The following is a 15,819-nucleotide window of genomic DNA, read 5'->3' as shown; positions in this document are numbered from 1 at the left end:
TAGTAGGAATCTATACTATTAAACGAGAAGACCTCATTTTGTGTGTCGCTTCTCTTCTTTCCACGATAAATTAATCAGCAAGCTTCTGTGTTCTATAGGTACTGTGCATAGTCGCATGTGTCATCCATTCATATGATCATTCAGATTGAGTTATTTTGGGAGAAAAACGAGAAAAAAGGCATCCGAATTTTATTTCCATCATTGGACGAAATTTTAAGTCGGATAAGACGTCCGGTTTGCGTTTTTCTGTAACTTTGAACATACATATACTACGAATACAATGTATTTTTTTTATCTGCTATCATTTTCAAGTTTACTATCCACGGCTGTCATATATTTTATTAGATAGAGAGGGTCTGTATAATATATCAATGACCGCCGTGGATCGATAGTAAACTGAACATAAAAAGCAAATACACTTTATTTATAGTAATGAATGTTCATAATATGCAGATAAGCGCTAAAATTATTCATGTGTTATTAAAATAGATAGAAAAAGAATGGGAATTTCGGAGAGAAAAAAAGGAGGAGCCGGGCTAGAAAAACAATTGTCCTGTAAAAAAGTACCTATGACTGTTGATACCTTTTCTGTAATTCTCCATTTATTAAATCATTTTACAAAAAATCATTGATTACAAAAAAAAGAAGATGTGGTATGAGGGGGGATGGGGCAGTAAGAGGGGTCCTGATCCTGAAATCCGGGGTTTAAAAACACGAAATCCCGAGGTCCAGAATTTAAATAAATGTAAATCCCGAAATTCAAGAAAAGAATTCCCGTATCCCGAAAGGGTCAATCCCGAAATCCTGAGCTTAAAAACACCCGATCTCGGAGTTGCGATAAAGGTCCTATCCCCCCTCTGGAATGAATGCCATTGAGACAACTCTCAACAAGAGAACAAAATGACACAGAAATTAACAGCTATAGGTCAACGTACGGCCTTCTTCAACAACGAGTAAAGCCCATACCCAGGCGCGGATCCAGGGGGAGGGGGTCCGGACCCCCCTTTTTTCGGACAATCAATGCATTTGAATGGGGACATGTAGTTGGAACCCCAACCTCCCTTTTTTGTCCTGGGTTAGAAACCCCCCTTTTTAAAATGGCTGGATCCGCCCCTGCATACCGCATAGTCATCTATAAAAGGCCCCGAAATGACAATGTAAAACAATTCAAACGAGAAAACTAGCGGCCTTATGTATGAACAATAAATGAACGAAAAACAAATGTTTAACATATAAAAAAAAACAACAACCACTGAATTACAGTCTCCTGATTTGAATGTTTATATATACTAAATGTATGTTCATATAGAAAACAAAAAAAATGTGAATTTTGGAAATAAAGGAGGAGCGATAAAAAAAACATTTTTTCCTGTTCCAAGTTTCTATGACTTTTGATACTTTTTCTGAAATTCACCAGTCATTAAATCTTTTACAACATTCATCCTACAACACTTTACATACTTTCAACCGTGCTCTGAATGCCCGCGATTTCGTGGGTGTGTTCTAGTAGGCATTAACAGATGTGATATATATGATTTATCAAATTCCTTTTAACAAAGTGAAATTTACAAACTATATTTAACAAATTGAAATTTACAAGCTACATTAAACAAATTGAAATTTACAAACATGCTTCAGCTACAACAACAATGCAATTAAAAAAAATACTCCAAACCAATCATACCGTACTGCGCAAAAAAGTGTGTTTAAATTTGTTTTAATTTCCTTTCTGCAATGACCTTAAGAATGTTTGCATTAAAGTCTACACCAGTGTTGCTTCTAATATTAATAACACCTCGACGAAACATAATGTTAATGTCTATCTAAAGTATGTCATTGTGGCAAAATGTACTTTTATAACAGATTGTAGGAAGATATTTGTCCCTTAGGAATTAAATGAAATATCTCGTTAACATTTTGTCATTCAAAATAAAACATACATAGATTTTGTTTTCTTTTAATTATATACATTAGTTCGACAATATCTCATTAATAAATCTTTCTCTCGTAGAACTCACTTTGTTGTATGTTACAGGAAACCCTAAAACATAATTTGTCATCAAAGAGGGAGGACGTCTGAAGTAAAACATCAAACAATCATTTCATTTATTTCATTTGAGACAAGAGAAATGTTGGGTTGACAAATGCTAATCTAGAAAGTACAAAATAGAAAACGCCTTGATAAACACAAGTCTACAAAATACAACATAGACAACGCCATGATAAACACAAGTCTACATAATACATCATAGACAACGCCATGACAAACACTAGTCTCTATAATACAACATAGGCAACGGCATGACAAACACTAGTCTACAAAATACAACATAGACAACGCCATGACAAACACTAGTCTACAAAATACAACATAGACAACGCCATGACAAACACTAGTCTATAAAATACAACATAGACAACGCCATGACAAACACTAGTCTACAAAATACAACATAGACAACGCCATGACAAACTTTAGTCTCTAAAATACAACATAGACAGCGAAATGACAAACACTAGTCTTTATATAAATACAAAATAGACAACGTCATGAAAAAACACAAGACTACAAATTTCAACATGGACATCGCCATGACAAATTCCTGTGTACAAAATACTACCTAATTAACGCCATGGCAAACACTAGTCTACAAAATACAACTTAGAGATGTACAACGCCATGACAAACACTACATAGACAACGCCATGACATACACTTCATAGACAACGCCATGACACACACTACCTAGACAACGCCATGACACACACTACCTAGACAACGCCATGACACACACTACCTAGACAACGCCATGACACACACTACCTAGACAACGCCATGACACACACTACCTAGACAACGTCATGACACACACTACCTAGACAACGCCATGACACACACTACTTCGACAACGCCATGACACACACTACCTAGACAACACCATTGACACACACTACCTAGACAACGCCATGACACACACTACCTAGACAACGCCATGACACACACTACCTAGACAACGCCATGACACACACTACCTAGACAACGCCATGACACACACTACCAAGACAACACCATGACACACACTACATAGACAACGCAATGACAAACCCTAAAACATAATTTGTCATGAAAGAGGAAGGACGTCCGAAGTTTAACATCAAACCAATCATTTCATTTATTTGATTTTTGGTGTTTTAATGCCACTTTTAAGCACTGCATTTAGGCTATTTCATGACGGCCAGTGTTTATGCCCTGAGTGAGACTATTTCCAGGCGGCCAGTTTTTATGCCCTGAGTGAGGCTATTTCCTGACGGCGCGTTTTTATGCCCTGAGTGCCCGGTCAACCATGAAATAATCAATACTGAGAATATTCTTGAAAAGTTCAAATACTGCCGATCATTCTACTTACAAAATATGCTTTAACTTATCTTTTGGTAGAGTAGGAACGCATGTAACGCAACAAAATAATGATATATACAAAAGCATTATTTTGGCTAATAAAAGTCGTCTTCCGACTGTAGAAAAAAAAACGAAATATCATACATAGTGGGCAAAGGGAGACAATTCTATTACAATATAGCACAAGTCTTCATATCGAAAGATTGGATTTGTTAATTGCAAATCAAAAATCTATTAAAATAAAGATATAAAAGAGATCTGATAGGGTGAACTTTGCAAACGTCTTCGTATTCAAGTACATATAGCTAGAACGAAGATCTGAAATATTATTTATTTTCTAAACTGACAACTAGTATATTATAATTTTTGTCCGACACTGAGGTGTTTTCTGCATTTAGTCATCTCATTGTTTGTATCGTTAATAAAAAAATCCTTTTCTCTTTAAAATTTCCTCATCAGAATTGTAGTTAATGGGATGTTTGAGTTCTTTACTCTGTATTCACAAGTCTCTAATCAAAGGTTCCCCTCGATAGATATATTACTTTGTTGTCTATTATGGAATTTGACGTCATCACTACACGTGTAAAGCGGAACGTTTAATCGGAGTCTTTATATGTTGATTGACCGTCGTCCTAAATCTCCGGCGCAGAGTTCATATCCGTTCCATACATGCTCCGCAATACTGCTCTTAATATGAGTCATATTGAGTGTAGTGTTACAAAGTATTGAACGAAACGGATAATTGATCTCTGCGCTGGAGATTGGACGTCACGGTCACATGACTAAATTATGTCTATGGGTTGAAAACAAAATAACGTCAGCCAATTAGAAGACATGTTACATCCAAAATTAAATTATTCCAATCTAAAACAACGAATTATTGCTAAGGTCTAGAAGACGAATGCTCGAGGAGGGATTACGTTGTTTAGGGTTTTTTTTAGGGGGTAAACAAGTAGTTGTTTTACTACGTATAAATATAAATGTTAAATGTACTCTTAGTATCGGATAAGTAGTGCTGCTGTATATGTTATAAAATGAATGTTCAGCTTCGAATTTTCAGTACTATTACCTCCCCATCGGAAACTATCGGTTCGCAAACTATAATAAATTTTATATAACAAACTTCATCTTATCTACTGCGTGTTATCCCATGTATCTAAATTATGAAAAATACAATTTTATATTTATATTTTTCCTTTTTTTGGTTTTAATCAGATATCAATAAAAAAATAATAAATGGGGTCACTTGTGTAGTGCAGTGAAAAATTCAAAAGGGACACATGTACACAATTCAAAGATTAGAATAATCATATTTCTTACTGATTAGATCAGAATGGCCAAAACAAAAATACAGAAGAAAGAATTAAAGACTCCTCCCCCCACGCATACATGCTCGTTAGCTGTTTTTTGTATTCAAAAGGAGTATTCGTTCAAAGTGTTGTTCACATATATAATGGACAACATATACCATGTCCTCTCAGCCGTCATAGTAATTTCATTTCAATGAAAGAAAGTATTTTAAAGCTTCCCTCCCTGTGCAATATGATATTAAACTCGTTAGGCAGAATATTTTTCAGGAATACTTGCATAATTGTTTAATCGTACAAAATTCTGTATTAAATTTATATCTATAATACAAGTGTCATATCTTGATTATTGAAAAGTACAAAAATGTAGATAAACATCGTCTAAATTCGCAATCCGTAATAATTATTTAAATGTTTACTTGGCATGCCATACTCGATAAAAGTGCGGACGTGAAAGAAAGCACTCTTCTCAGTGTACACTTACGATGATACACAGGACGTAACTTGCGATCATAGTAGTTCTTTACAATGCTTTGTGTAACACACGTAACGGGAACGTAGAACTACATGCAAATTTTCATCAACTTGTAAATACAGGTTCAAAACTGTATCGTATGCCCTTAAGAAGGCTCTGTGAAACCATGGCCAGGTATGTACACGTATAATTCACAAGCCAATGTGTACGTACATGTATCATTTACTAGTAAAGATGTGCGTACATGTAGCATTTACAAGTAAATAAATTCGTACATTTACCATTTACTAGTAAAGGTGTACGTACATGTATCATTAACAAGTAACGGTGTATGTGCATGTACATGTACCAAAGGCAACATAATATGTAGATTCATGCTCAAAGACAGGTAAAAGTATCCATAAAACGATGTATACATATGGAAACGTGAATCAAACACTCACTTAATTTTAAAAGTTCGTGTAGCTTTAATCCAGAAAAGCGCTTCTTTTTTTAGAATACAGAAAGAGGCGGCATTTAATGTACATGACATTTTGGATTTTTTTTTTAATCGTGAAAACTTTACGATTAGAATGAAGGTTTTTCGGTGTCGGAGGCGAAAGATACCAGAGGGACATTGAAACTCACAAGTCGAAAACAAATTGACAACACCATAGTTAAAAAAGAAAAAGACCAACACACAAACAATATATTTACTGTGCAAAAACACAACATAGAAAACTAAAGACTAAACAATACGAATCCCATTTAAAAAAACCAAACTTTTAGGTGTACCGGAAGGGTATGCGGATCCTGCTCCACATGTGGCACCTGTCGTGTTGCTCGTGTTAGTACATATCCGATAATAGGTCTAATTTGGTAGGTTACATTCGTAAATAGTGGGACCGGATTATAGTTAAGGCATATTAGGAACATAATAATAATACATGTATTTGGAATGTTTTTTTTTCTGTTGAAGGGTATGACTTTTCAAAGCTTGGAGAAGCATTCGATTTTATGAATGAAGATGGAGATAATTATGATGGAATATGGTTAGAAGATAATCTACTTCCCACTTAATACAAAAACAAAGGTAAAAATTGAGGTAGTCTAGACTTTCATCTTCAGATTTTCGTCATGTGTTATTATTTTGGGTCATTGTTATTTGAAAATATTTGTGTTGGTGGTATATATTTGATGGTCTTGTTTGATTCATTCTTAAAGTTAACACTTTCCATTTTTGCTTTATATGGTATGAATATATACATGTAGTAAATATCAGCAATGGTTTAAAGCATTTCAGAAAAGAGTGCAGGAATTTGTTTTTTTGCAAGCTATGTTCTATGTCCGAAGAAAACAATTCCGTCAAATTGATCAAGCAAAACGAAACTCAAACTAGATCTGTTACTTAAGGAAGCTGACTTGTCATGTTTTAGATTTTTTTGTCAGATTTTCGGAATCCTCTGGTTTTATCCATTTGAATTCCTTGAAAAAATTTGACCGGTGACCCCCATTTTTCTTTTTGTAAATCTTTTACATGTATAATGATAAGCCATCTGTAAAAGTCTTATAAAATTTTAATTACTCTTTAACAGTTTTTCAGAACTTCAACTTGTCAATGGTAAAGCTATGAAAAGTCAAGAGAGAATATTTTCCCGCCAAAATTTCAATGGCTAATACCTCGAAAACAAGCACGGTGACCTATATATATTTTTTGCTCTTTGGATTCCTTTATTAATCCTCTATCTATATAAACTAGTGTTTTGAAAAGTTAATTACTTTGAAACTGAGAAGCGAACTCCCTTAAGCTGATATATCACTATACACCAAATAGCTGATCTAGTTTTCTTTTAAGTTTGGAAGATGAAAAGTTAAATATTTTGCTATGATCTACAGCCAAGCCGATTAACGGAAAGGGGAGAGGAGGGGTGGTTGCCGGTACGGGATGCACATATTTTGCTTTGGCTTCCGCAAAAAATACTCAACTAAAAAATAATTCCAACTCCATCTATAACTTATTTTAATATGAGAAAACATCAAGTATGGAAACTTATCAACTAGGAAAACATTGAAAATGTGATGTTATAAAAACTTCTTGGGCGGGAAGACTCCAAATTGACGGCATGCGGAGTGCCTATCAAATATTTCATCGTCCCCATCGGTATGGAAAAAAGTAAAATCACAAAAATACTGAACGTAGAGTAAAATCAATTCGGAAAGTCCATAATCACATGGCAAAATCAAATAACAAAACGTTCATGAATATAACATAGTTACGTCTATGACGGTTAAAATGAGGTGTCTTGGTATTAAAAATAATCTAATCATATCAATACAAGCTGGTAAAAAAATCTTTAATCATATTACTTGATTTTCAAATTGCCCATAAAGCAAGTAAACCCTAAGACAATACTTTATCAAATGGTCTTCTATTAAAAACGTTTTTTTTCCTATCAATATTTAATTGATAGTTCTTCCTTACATTTCCTGTACTCCACTGATATTTGTCTAAAACAATCTATTAAATTTCTGAAAAAAAAACATATATCGTAAGTGTTTTTATAGTTGAACGTGACTGTCATTAATTTTGTTTCTCAAGAAAAATAAAATGTTATGCCCCTAAACAAAGAAAAGTGTGTGATTCACTGCTTTTTAAAGTATTTAGATATTTTTTTGATATTAAGAAAAATGTATTGATGTCGAAGTTTAAACACTGCAGAATGAGAGGGAGTTGAGGTGGGGTGGGTACAGGGATTACGTGAACAATATTATTTTGTCATTTCATGCAGCAGCTAAAAGTATTTTCAATGTTGTTCAGGGTTAATTTCATCATATTTTTTTGACAAGAACCATGTTAAATGTTTACCAGGCCAGCAAATTCACCTCCTACCTCTTTCACAGAAAATCAAATGGTCGTCTTCTAATTATAAATGTCGAATATTGAAGCAGTAAACATGCATGAACATATAATTACATGTACCTCTTATTTATAAAAAGAAAAGAAAAAAATGTATGTTCGATACACAACATGTTATGACATAACCCACCCTAAACGGCACGTTTATTAATGAACGACCAAATCTATACAGAACAAGCCCCTGTCTTTGTGTTTGTCGACTGTCAATATATGGTGTTACAAACTTGGGAGATAGCTCTGGAATCAGGGATGGTGGCGTTTAAATATTTGGACAGATAAAAACACATCTGCTTCCATTTCTACATTTTAATCAGATAAAAATGATGTCAGAATCATAAATGCAAATAACTGTCAAAAGGGAAACAACACTGCTACACACATAAACATAATCGACCATATATACTGATATATAACCACTGTGCTTAAACGGCTGTGGGTAACTTAAGTTACCCACAGCCCAAGATGGCGGACTCTAAACTAGTTGATATTTAATTCATACAAAATGTACCTTTTGCGACGTTTTTCATGCAGAATGTAAATATTTATAGGATTATTGAATAAAGAAATGACTAAAAATTACCATAAATTTGTTAATATAGAGTTCACTAAAGCGCAAGGTCAACTTTAAAAAATGCATAAGATGTCCGTAACTTTTTGATCGAAACTAAGCAGACTGTCCGTAACTTTATTTTTAGATGTGGGTAACTTTTGATTTAAAATTTTAAGAATTATAATTTCAACAATTAGAAGACAATTAACATCATATTTGTAACCTTCGCGGCCGTTTATACTACTCATTCACCACCAAATGTGATTTTATTAACGCATCATACTTACACCACAGAAGTTTTATTTACTGATGTGTGTCTTATCGACGTTTTTCGCTTGTCAGACCAAGGCTTTTCCATACTTTTTAATGTTTTGAGTTTAATTATATGTTTGCTGTTTACCTTCACCTCTGTTTCTTTCTATGTGTATTTTGGTGAATACTCTTTGACGCGGCTCGGTATTTATACATCCCACCAGTTAGTTATAGTGTTATGATTTTTTAAATATGTTTCCTAGTATGTTTTTTTTCTCTCTTTGTATGTTATCAGGGGTTGTTTGACTATTAAATTACCCTGTTTTCCTACGTAGTTATTTATATTTTTATATACTATGTCGAATTGTTACCCTATGTTGACTGCTCTGTTCCTTTTATAGTCACTGACTTTTACCTATTGTGTCTTTTAGTTTTATTCAGTTTAATGAGATTTAATGCAACTTGCATACAAATGAAATATGCAGCTAGCTGTAAAACTAGGTTTATTCATTTATACAGAATGTCCTTTTTTTAAGTTTTCCCATTTACTGTAAATCTTGGCCAGGGTGCCGCAATATCACCGTGCGCAACGTCCCAGTGTGTCCAGATTGACACCCCTTTTATTTTACTGTCAATGCTGATGGGATTTGTTTTTGTGGGGATGAGAGAAAAGTGTTTTTGGCTTTTTCAAAAAGACGGAAAAAGTTTGTGCACTTAAGTCTCGTATAGTCTATCCACTGCATGCCTAGGCAATTTGGGTTCCCCTCCAAAATCCCGGATTCACGCTACCCTTGTCGTTGCTGGCAGAAAATCAGTAAGTGTATACATGCTACATGTATGTATAAAAAATACTTGTATAGTCTACTTGTTCAAAAATAAAAACGAACAATGATGTTTCAACAGTTTATCTGCTATGATCGGAAACAACCCTCCGAACTAGGCGATTCGGGTACCCCGACGTTATACAAAATGAGACCCGAGTTTTGCGGATTTATCGTGATTTTTTTTCATATTTTTCCCAATTTTGTCTTCCATCGATACAATGAATTATATCATACTAGACATCTACTTCGTTTTGTGAATATGTATTCGATGCAATCTCTATCATCAGTTTAAACATTACATCCGCGTACAAATGTATGTCGATTCTTTGAAAGTTACGGACATCTCTATTGGTATGATGAAAAAAGTTACGGACAAGTTGTTTTGAAGTTGCGGACAGCCTAAGTGTTTTTTAAAATCGTGCTGTGATCGTTTATTTTGTAGAATTTATTCACCTTTCCAGTTTAGGGGTTTTCCTAAACGATTAATACAACTTTGAAATTCAGTTGTTTAATGATCAATGCATTCGTGGTATTGTTATTCTATAGAAGAAACGTATCTAACCGACGCAAGGCGGCTCCATCTTGGGCTGTGGGTAACTTAAGTTACCCACAGCCGTTTAAGAACAGTGATAACATTGAGTGCCGTTTCATTAACCACACTGTAAATATACATGTACCTGACACCTGACGCGTCCGGACGCGTTCAAAATTTGTACACTGAATGTTCAATATTTTAACGTCATATGTTCATGCTTAGAGACTTGTTCAAAGTTTTAACGTTTGTGTTAACAATATTAACATGTGGGCCATTTAAAAAAAAATGAGGATTTTTACTTTTTGTGGTATATTTTTATATTAGTTAAGTTTAGAATTATAACACAGGTGTTTTAAAATGCAGGATAGTCAGGGGTAGCTTGCTGCCAAGGTTCATGAAGATATCGCAAACCACTTCAGAGAAATGTTTTTAAAACAGGCCATTTTTGTCAGGAGTGTGACGCTTTTAGCGTGACATTTAAAAAATTAGAAATTTTCAAAGTAGTATTGAAAAAAGTGGATCGTTTTTATGCTATACTGAAATATTTCTGGTAGTTACTACATTATTAGTCTTAAATATTTTTGTAATTTTGTCCAATAAAATTTTGAAATAAGTAAACACTGACCTTTATTGTGAAGGTATGTACAAAAAATAAAGTCTTTCAAAAAATGACACTTTTAAAATTAAAGCTTCCTTGTAACCATGTTTTAAAGTCCAATAATGTCAGTATGTGAAATAAGTTTGTATTGGTATATTAGCACTGTAATTAAGGGTATGTTGGTGCTCTAACTCACATATTTTATTGTTTTAATGGACACCAAAGAGAGGCACCCAAAAATGTCAGGAGTGTGACAACTGTCTTTAAACATCTGCTAAAGAATACATAGGACTTAAATATTTTCTTCTTCTTTATTTTTCAGAAATGGCTATTCCAAAGAGAAGAAAAAAATTTATTACAACTGTGATATGTTTATATCATAGATGTGGGAGTGCATTATATATTTCAGGAGTGTGACGCTTTTTTTAAGACATTTTCTGTCAATTCATAATTTCACAAGGACAAGTCCCACAAGTTTCTTTGTGTTAGAAATGTTGAAACCAAGTTATATTCCTATCATTTACCTCTTAAATGTGTTATTTATCATAAATTGTTTTGGCACAATGAGTTTTAATTAGTAATTTTTCTATTTTTTGTGCACAGTAATGCAAATTTATCAAAGGAAATAAGTGTGTACAACTATAATATCATATAGGAAAGTGAGGAAATGAATTTTGTACAAAATAGAACAATTATTTTGATTTAAAATGGTATATTTAAAGATGTTTCAAGGATTAACCATTCAGATGTAATTCGTCACACTTCTGACATGAATTTAACAATTTAAGAAAAATATGAAAATTAGCTTTATTTTTAAGACAGATAGTTGAAAGACAGCTAGTAAAATGAAGAAACTTCCGGTAAAACTTCCATTCCTTAAAACATCCACTAGACTTGCTGACATAAGCCATACAAAATTTTCTAGAAGAAATTATTCAAAGCAAGAGACTTTGAAAGAGAGAACCCGCTAATACTGGCTGAATATAAAATTGAAAAATGATCAGAGGAAGTTGAACAATCTTAAACAAAATAAAAAACTACAAAACCAAGCTAACAAAAAAAGGCTTAAAGAAAGAACTTTGAATTCCAAATTTTATAAACAATATAAAGAAAAACAAAGGCAGTGGCAGAGAAACAGTAGAAAAAAAGAAAGAAAGATAAAAAAAGAAGTTGGGTTGAATAAGGTCTTAGAATCGAACAAAAACAGCTCAAAAATTCAAATGAGAACAGATCTGTGACTGTGTCAGATTCCAGATCTACAGTGAGAAAACCTGCACAACACACAAGAAAACAACTGCCACAAAACCCAAATGCTTGGACGAGTACTTTGAAACACATCATAAAAAATGCTACACCAAGAAGAAAGGGCCTTCTAGACGAGATCATTCATAAGCATTTGAAATTTTACTCACACACTACTCAACAGACCCCAAATCTTCAAAACTAATACATACAGATTGTTTCTACATTCATTTCTTATCTAGTTATCATATAAAACAATCACACAACCTGATTGACATCCAAATTTTAACCACAATGCTGAACCGCCATTTTTTATGATTTTTTCTCCCAAACGTGCATGCATGCGATGACATCCTTAGAAATGACAAGATAAGTTTTAAGTACTAGTGTCATCATCATAACAAAATCACACATTCAATGTCTTGCATGAAAGCAGCATTATGAAGGTGTAAACCTCTTCACCAGTCATATGATACGTGTGAACACTGACACAAGAACAATTACCGGTAGATATAACCAGGTGCTTGTAATTTTCAAAACCAGCAGGTAACATTACAGATTAAGAACTCAAATTATTGCCATCTGTTTAGGTAATCTAAAAAACACATTTAAATCAACATATACTTTAATAACAAAATGATATAAACAAATAAAGCAACATTTATATATTAAATTTGAAACTGTATCTGGACCCAGAAAAAACAAGATCAGGAGGAGGCAGTTTTTTGGAAATATCACTGATCTGGACAGTAAATTTGTTGTCCTGTAATGTCCAGTTAGCGTGTCGCTTTTCGTAATACTGGACCCATATAGTGTCTTCTTCTGTACTTGAAATCTATAAAATAGAACAATAGAGGTAGCTTGGCTTGATATGATAAAAAAAGTTGGTTTGAATACATAAAACTATTCTAAGATTAATTTGAATTTGTTTAAAAAATTTATTCAGTTGCTCTTACAGAATGTAACATGAAATTAATTGATATAAAACAGTGAATATAAAATTGTCAATGAATTTGTTTGAACACATCATTACTTAGAAATCATTGATGTATCCCTCTGACTTTCTGGTATGAAAAATATGTTTTGAAGTTGCTGAAAAAAAAACTTAACACTATTTATGTGATGGTATAAATGCTAATGTCAGAGTTATCTTTGGTCTGCATACCAACCAAAATATATTATAAACAAATATAAAATATAAAGTAACATTTAACAGGAAAGAAAAAAAACAAACTTATATATTCAAATTTTAACATGTTTCGAAACAAATCACTTACAACAGCTGGAAGAAGTTCTGATCCATGTTTTATCAGAACGTTGTCACCAACATTATACCTTAAATGATGAAATATGAGAATTTAACATCCAAGATGCATCAATGTGCATCACTACTTGTATGTTAACATCTTATTATCAACTAATACATGTTCACCAAATTTCATTTTAACAATCTAATAATGCAGCATATGTTTTCTCCTTTAAATTATATATAATATGGTACATTTAACAAAGTATATTATTTGTCATTGTAATAAAAAAAAAATGGTACTCACTTTTGGCTCTGTACAACACTGTCATCATCTTTTATATATGAAAAAGAGGTATTTGGATCAAAACTAATGTTGTTGATGTCCTCAATCTGGAGGTCTGGGATCCCTGGAGAACCATTATCATTATCAAACTCATCATCAGCATTTTCAAGTATAGGCCTATCATCATCATCGGCATCTTCAAGTATAGGTCTATCTTCATCATCATCAGCAGCATCTTCATGGACAACATTGTCACCAGCATTCCCAACATCATCTTCATTAACTGGTATATTTCTGTTGAATGCTTGGAAGAGTTAAGGAACCTATATTCTAATTGATGCTACCCTAATATATATGATTTGCAATTTTAAAATGGGCCTTAAATCTTTGAGATTACTGTGCCAAGTTATCAATATCTTTGTGTACATGTCAAAATTAAACATTCCTAATTTCATTGTTGTTGGTTTTTATCCATTGTTGAACCATTGATGATTATATTGTTTATATGTTTATTTATTTCAGGAGAGACCCCACATGATATGAAGTTTTTATGGCCAATATTTATGTTTCATTGATATAACATTAATAAAGATAAAAAAAAATCATTTGTCTTACGTTTTCATTTTTGTGCATTATATGTTGTTAGTTTCTTGACACCTTTTTGTGCATATATTTTATACATTTAAATGCTAATTTTATTCTTATTATAAAAGGATACACTTAAGTCGAACTTCTTTCCAGCCTTCTACATATCTGGTGTTAAGACATCTGTCGTATCTTTTCTCTCTGCACTGAGAACAGAAGCAGGACAGTCTCCTTGTATTTATTACTCCTCTCTTTATTCCTAAAACTGAATGAAGTTTTCTAGTGCCCTTTACAGTTTTAACATTTCTATCTGGTCTATTTCTGTTGATGTCATCACTTGAAACCCATAAAATTGTTCTTCTGTTATGGTTACATGCACCATCAGCTTTTTCTGCTCCTTTTTCTAAAACCTTAACACACTGTAGAAAAGATCTGGCATCTGGTATACAGGCCTCACTATTTTTTATGGCTCTGCTTGCCTTAGACTTAATTACTCCAGCTTCTCCATCGCACCTATTCTTGCCATGCCTACTACCATAGAAACATCTTTCAACTGTAAAGCCAAAATCTTCTGAACTGCAGCTTACATCCATGATTGGAACTCTGGACTTATATTGGGCTGCACACCCATCACTTAAAATAAATGCATGGTCTAATTTAATTTTTTGTTGCTGTTTAAGATGGTTTACTACTTCAAGAAGAAAGGTATGAACTGCATGGTTATCATGTAGCAAATCATTACTCACAATATCAATGCATTCGTCTACTATATGTCCATCTTTTGGGCACCTGTACAAAGCAATGCAGGGATGGATTGTGACGGAGTCTTTTGCCCAGTGTGCCCCCTGAATTTCATGTTGGCTGAAACAAGAGAAATTCTCAGCAAAATCTATAGTAAGAACAATAGAATTTTGTGGGAAATTTTTGTTCAATTCTGCAAATTGCTCTTGCTGCCAACGAGCCTCAAACAGGTGGGGTGACAAAAAGACTAATTCATCTAATAGCTCTTCTAGTAAATCTGTTGGAGGTCCAGTCTTTTCTATTTCTTGCCTTTTTGTTATTTCTTTCTTTGTTTTATGGTTAAGTGTTTTGACAATATCCCACCTCTTCCATTTCACATCAGGCTGATTTTCTTCATTTTCCATTACACCATCAAACATGTTTCTAAGTTTGGAAGTGCCACATTCAGCACACTTTCTATCAATACAGTCTCTTTTATGGAACCTTTCAGCTTCCAATTTTGGACATAGGGTTTTATTAACAGCATCAAATTCATCTGTAAATTTAAGTTCTGGATGATCATGCGCCAGGAATCTATTTATTGCAATCAATTTCAACTTTACGTTTTCACAATACTCACATAAGCATTGATAAAGCTTCCGATGTCCTTGAGTGAGTACATTTTTTGGTCTTAATTCACAAAATTTCGAGAATGATAATTGCGTTTGGTTTTCAATATTCCATTTGTTCCATAGGCTTTTTTGGGACATCATTAAAACATGTTTTTCCTGCAAATCTTTTTTGACGCTTTTTTTATCAGATATTGTTGCAGAGTGTATCTCACTTTTGAAAAAAAGTTTCACTGCATCTGTTGTTTGTTTTGATGTTGCATCTTTTCTTCTCTTT

General features: G+C 33.3%; 1 protein-coding gene across 1 annotated transcript; it reads right to left on the bottom strand.

Annotated features, from left to right (window-relative positions):
- Nucleotides 1-12,399: 12,399 nt before the first annotated feature.
- Nucleotides 12,400-14,836, bottom strand: LOC143052675 (uncharacterized). The gene is made up of 3 exons (XM_076225746.1): nt 14,327-14,836; nt 13,630-13,912; nt 12,400-12,911 (listed from the first exon to the last, which is right to left on the bottom strand). Exons 1-3 carry the CDS (start codon nt 14,784-14,786, stop codon nt 12,644-12,646), a joined length of 1,011 nt encoding a protein of 336 aa, XP_076081861.1. The 5' UTR covers nt 14,787-14,836; the 3' UTR covers nt 12,400-12,643.
- Between the last annotated feature and the right edge of the window lie 983 nt (nt 14,837-15,819).

Source organism: Mytilus galloprovincialis, chromosome 11 (genome assembly GCF_965363235.1).
Source record: "Mytilus galloprovincialis chromosome 11, xbMytGall1.hap1.1, whole genome shotgun sequence".
In the NCBI taxonomy this organism is placed as follows: domain Eukaryota; kingdom Metazoa; phylum Mollusca; class Bivalvia; order Mytilida; family Mytilidae; genus Mytilus; species Mytilus galloprovincialis.
Note: the sequence above shows the minus strand (reverse complement) of the source record. Positions and strands in the feature narration are given on the sequence as shown.

Excerpts from the sequence above, each read along its gene's own strand:
- LOC143052675 (XM_076225746.1), bottom strand. The coding sequence starts at position 14,786 with ATGGATGTAAGCTGCAGTTCAGAAGATTTTGGCTTTACAGTTGAAAGA. Across the intron at positions 13,913-14,326 it reads GAAAGAAGTTCGACTTAAGT|CATTCAACAGAAATATACCA; the intron begins GTATCCTTTTAT and ends AACTCTTCCAAG. Across the intron at positions 12,912-13,629 it reads AGTGTTGTACAGAGCCAAAA|ATTTCAAGTACAGAAGAAGA; the intron begins GTGAGTACCATT and ends TCTATTTTATAG.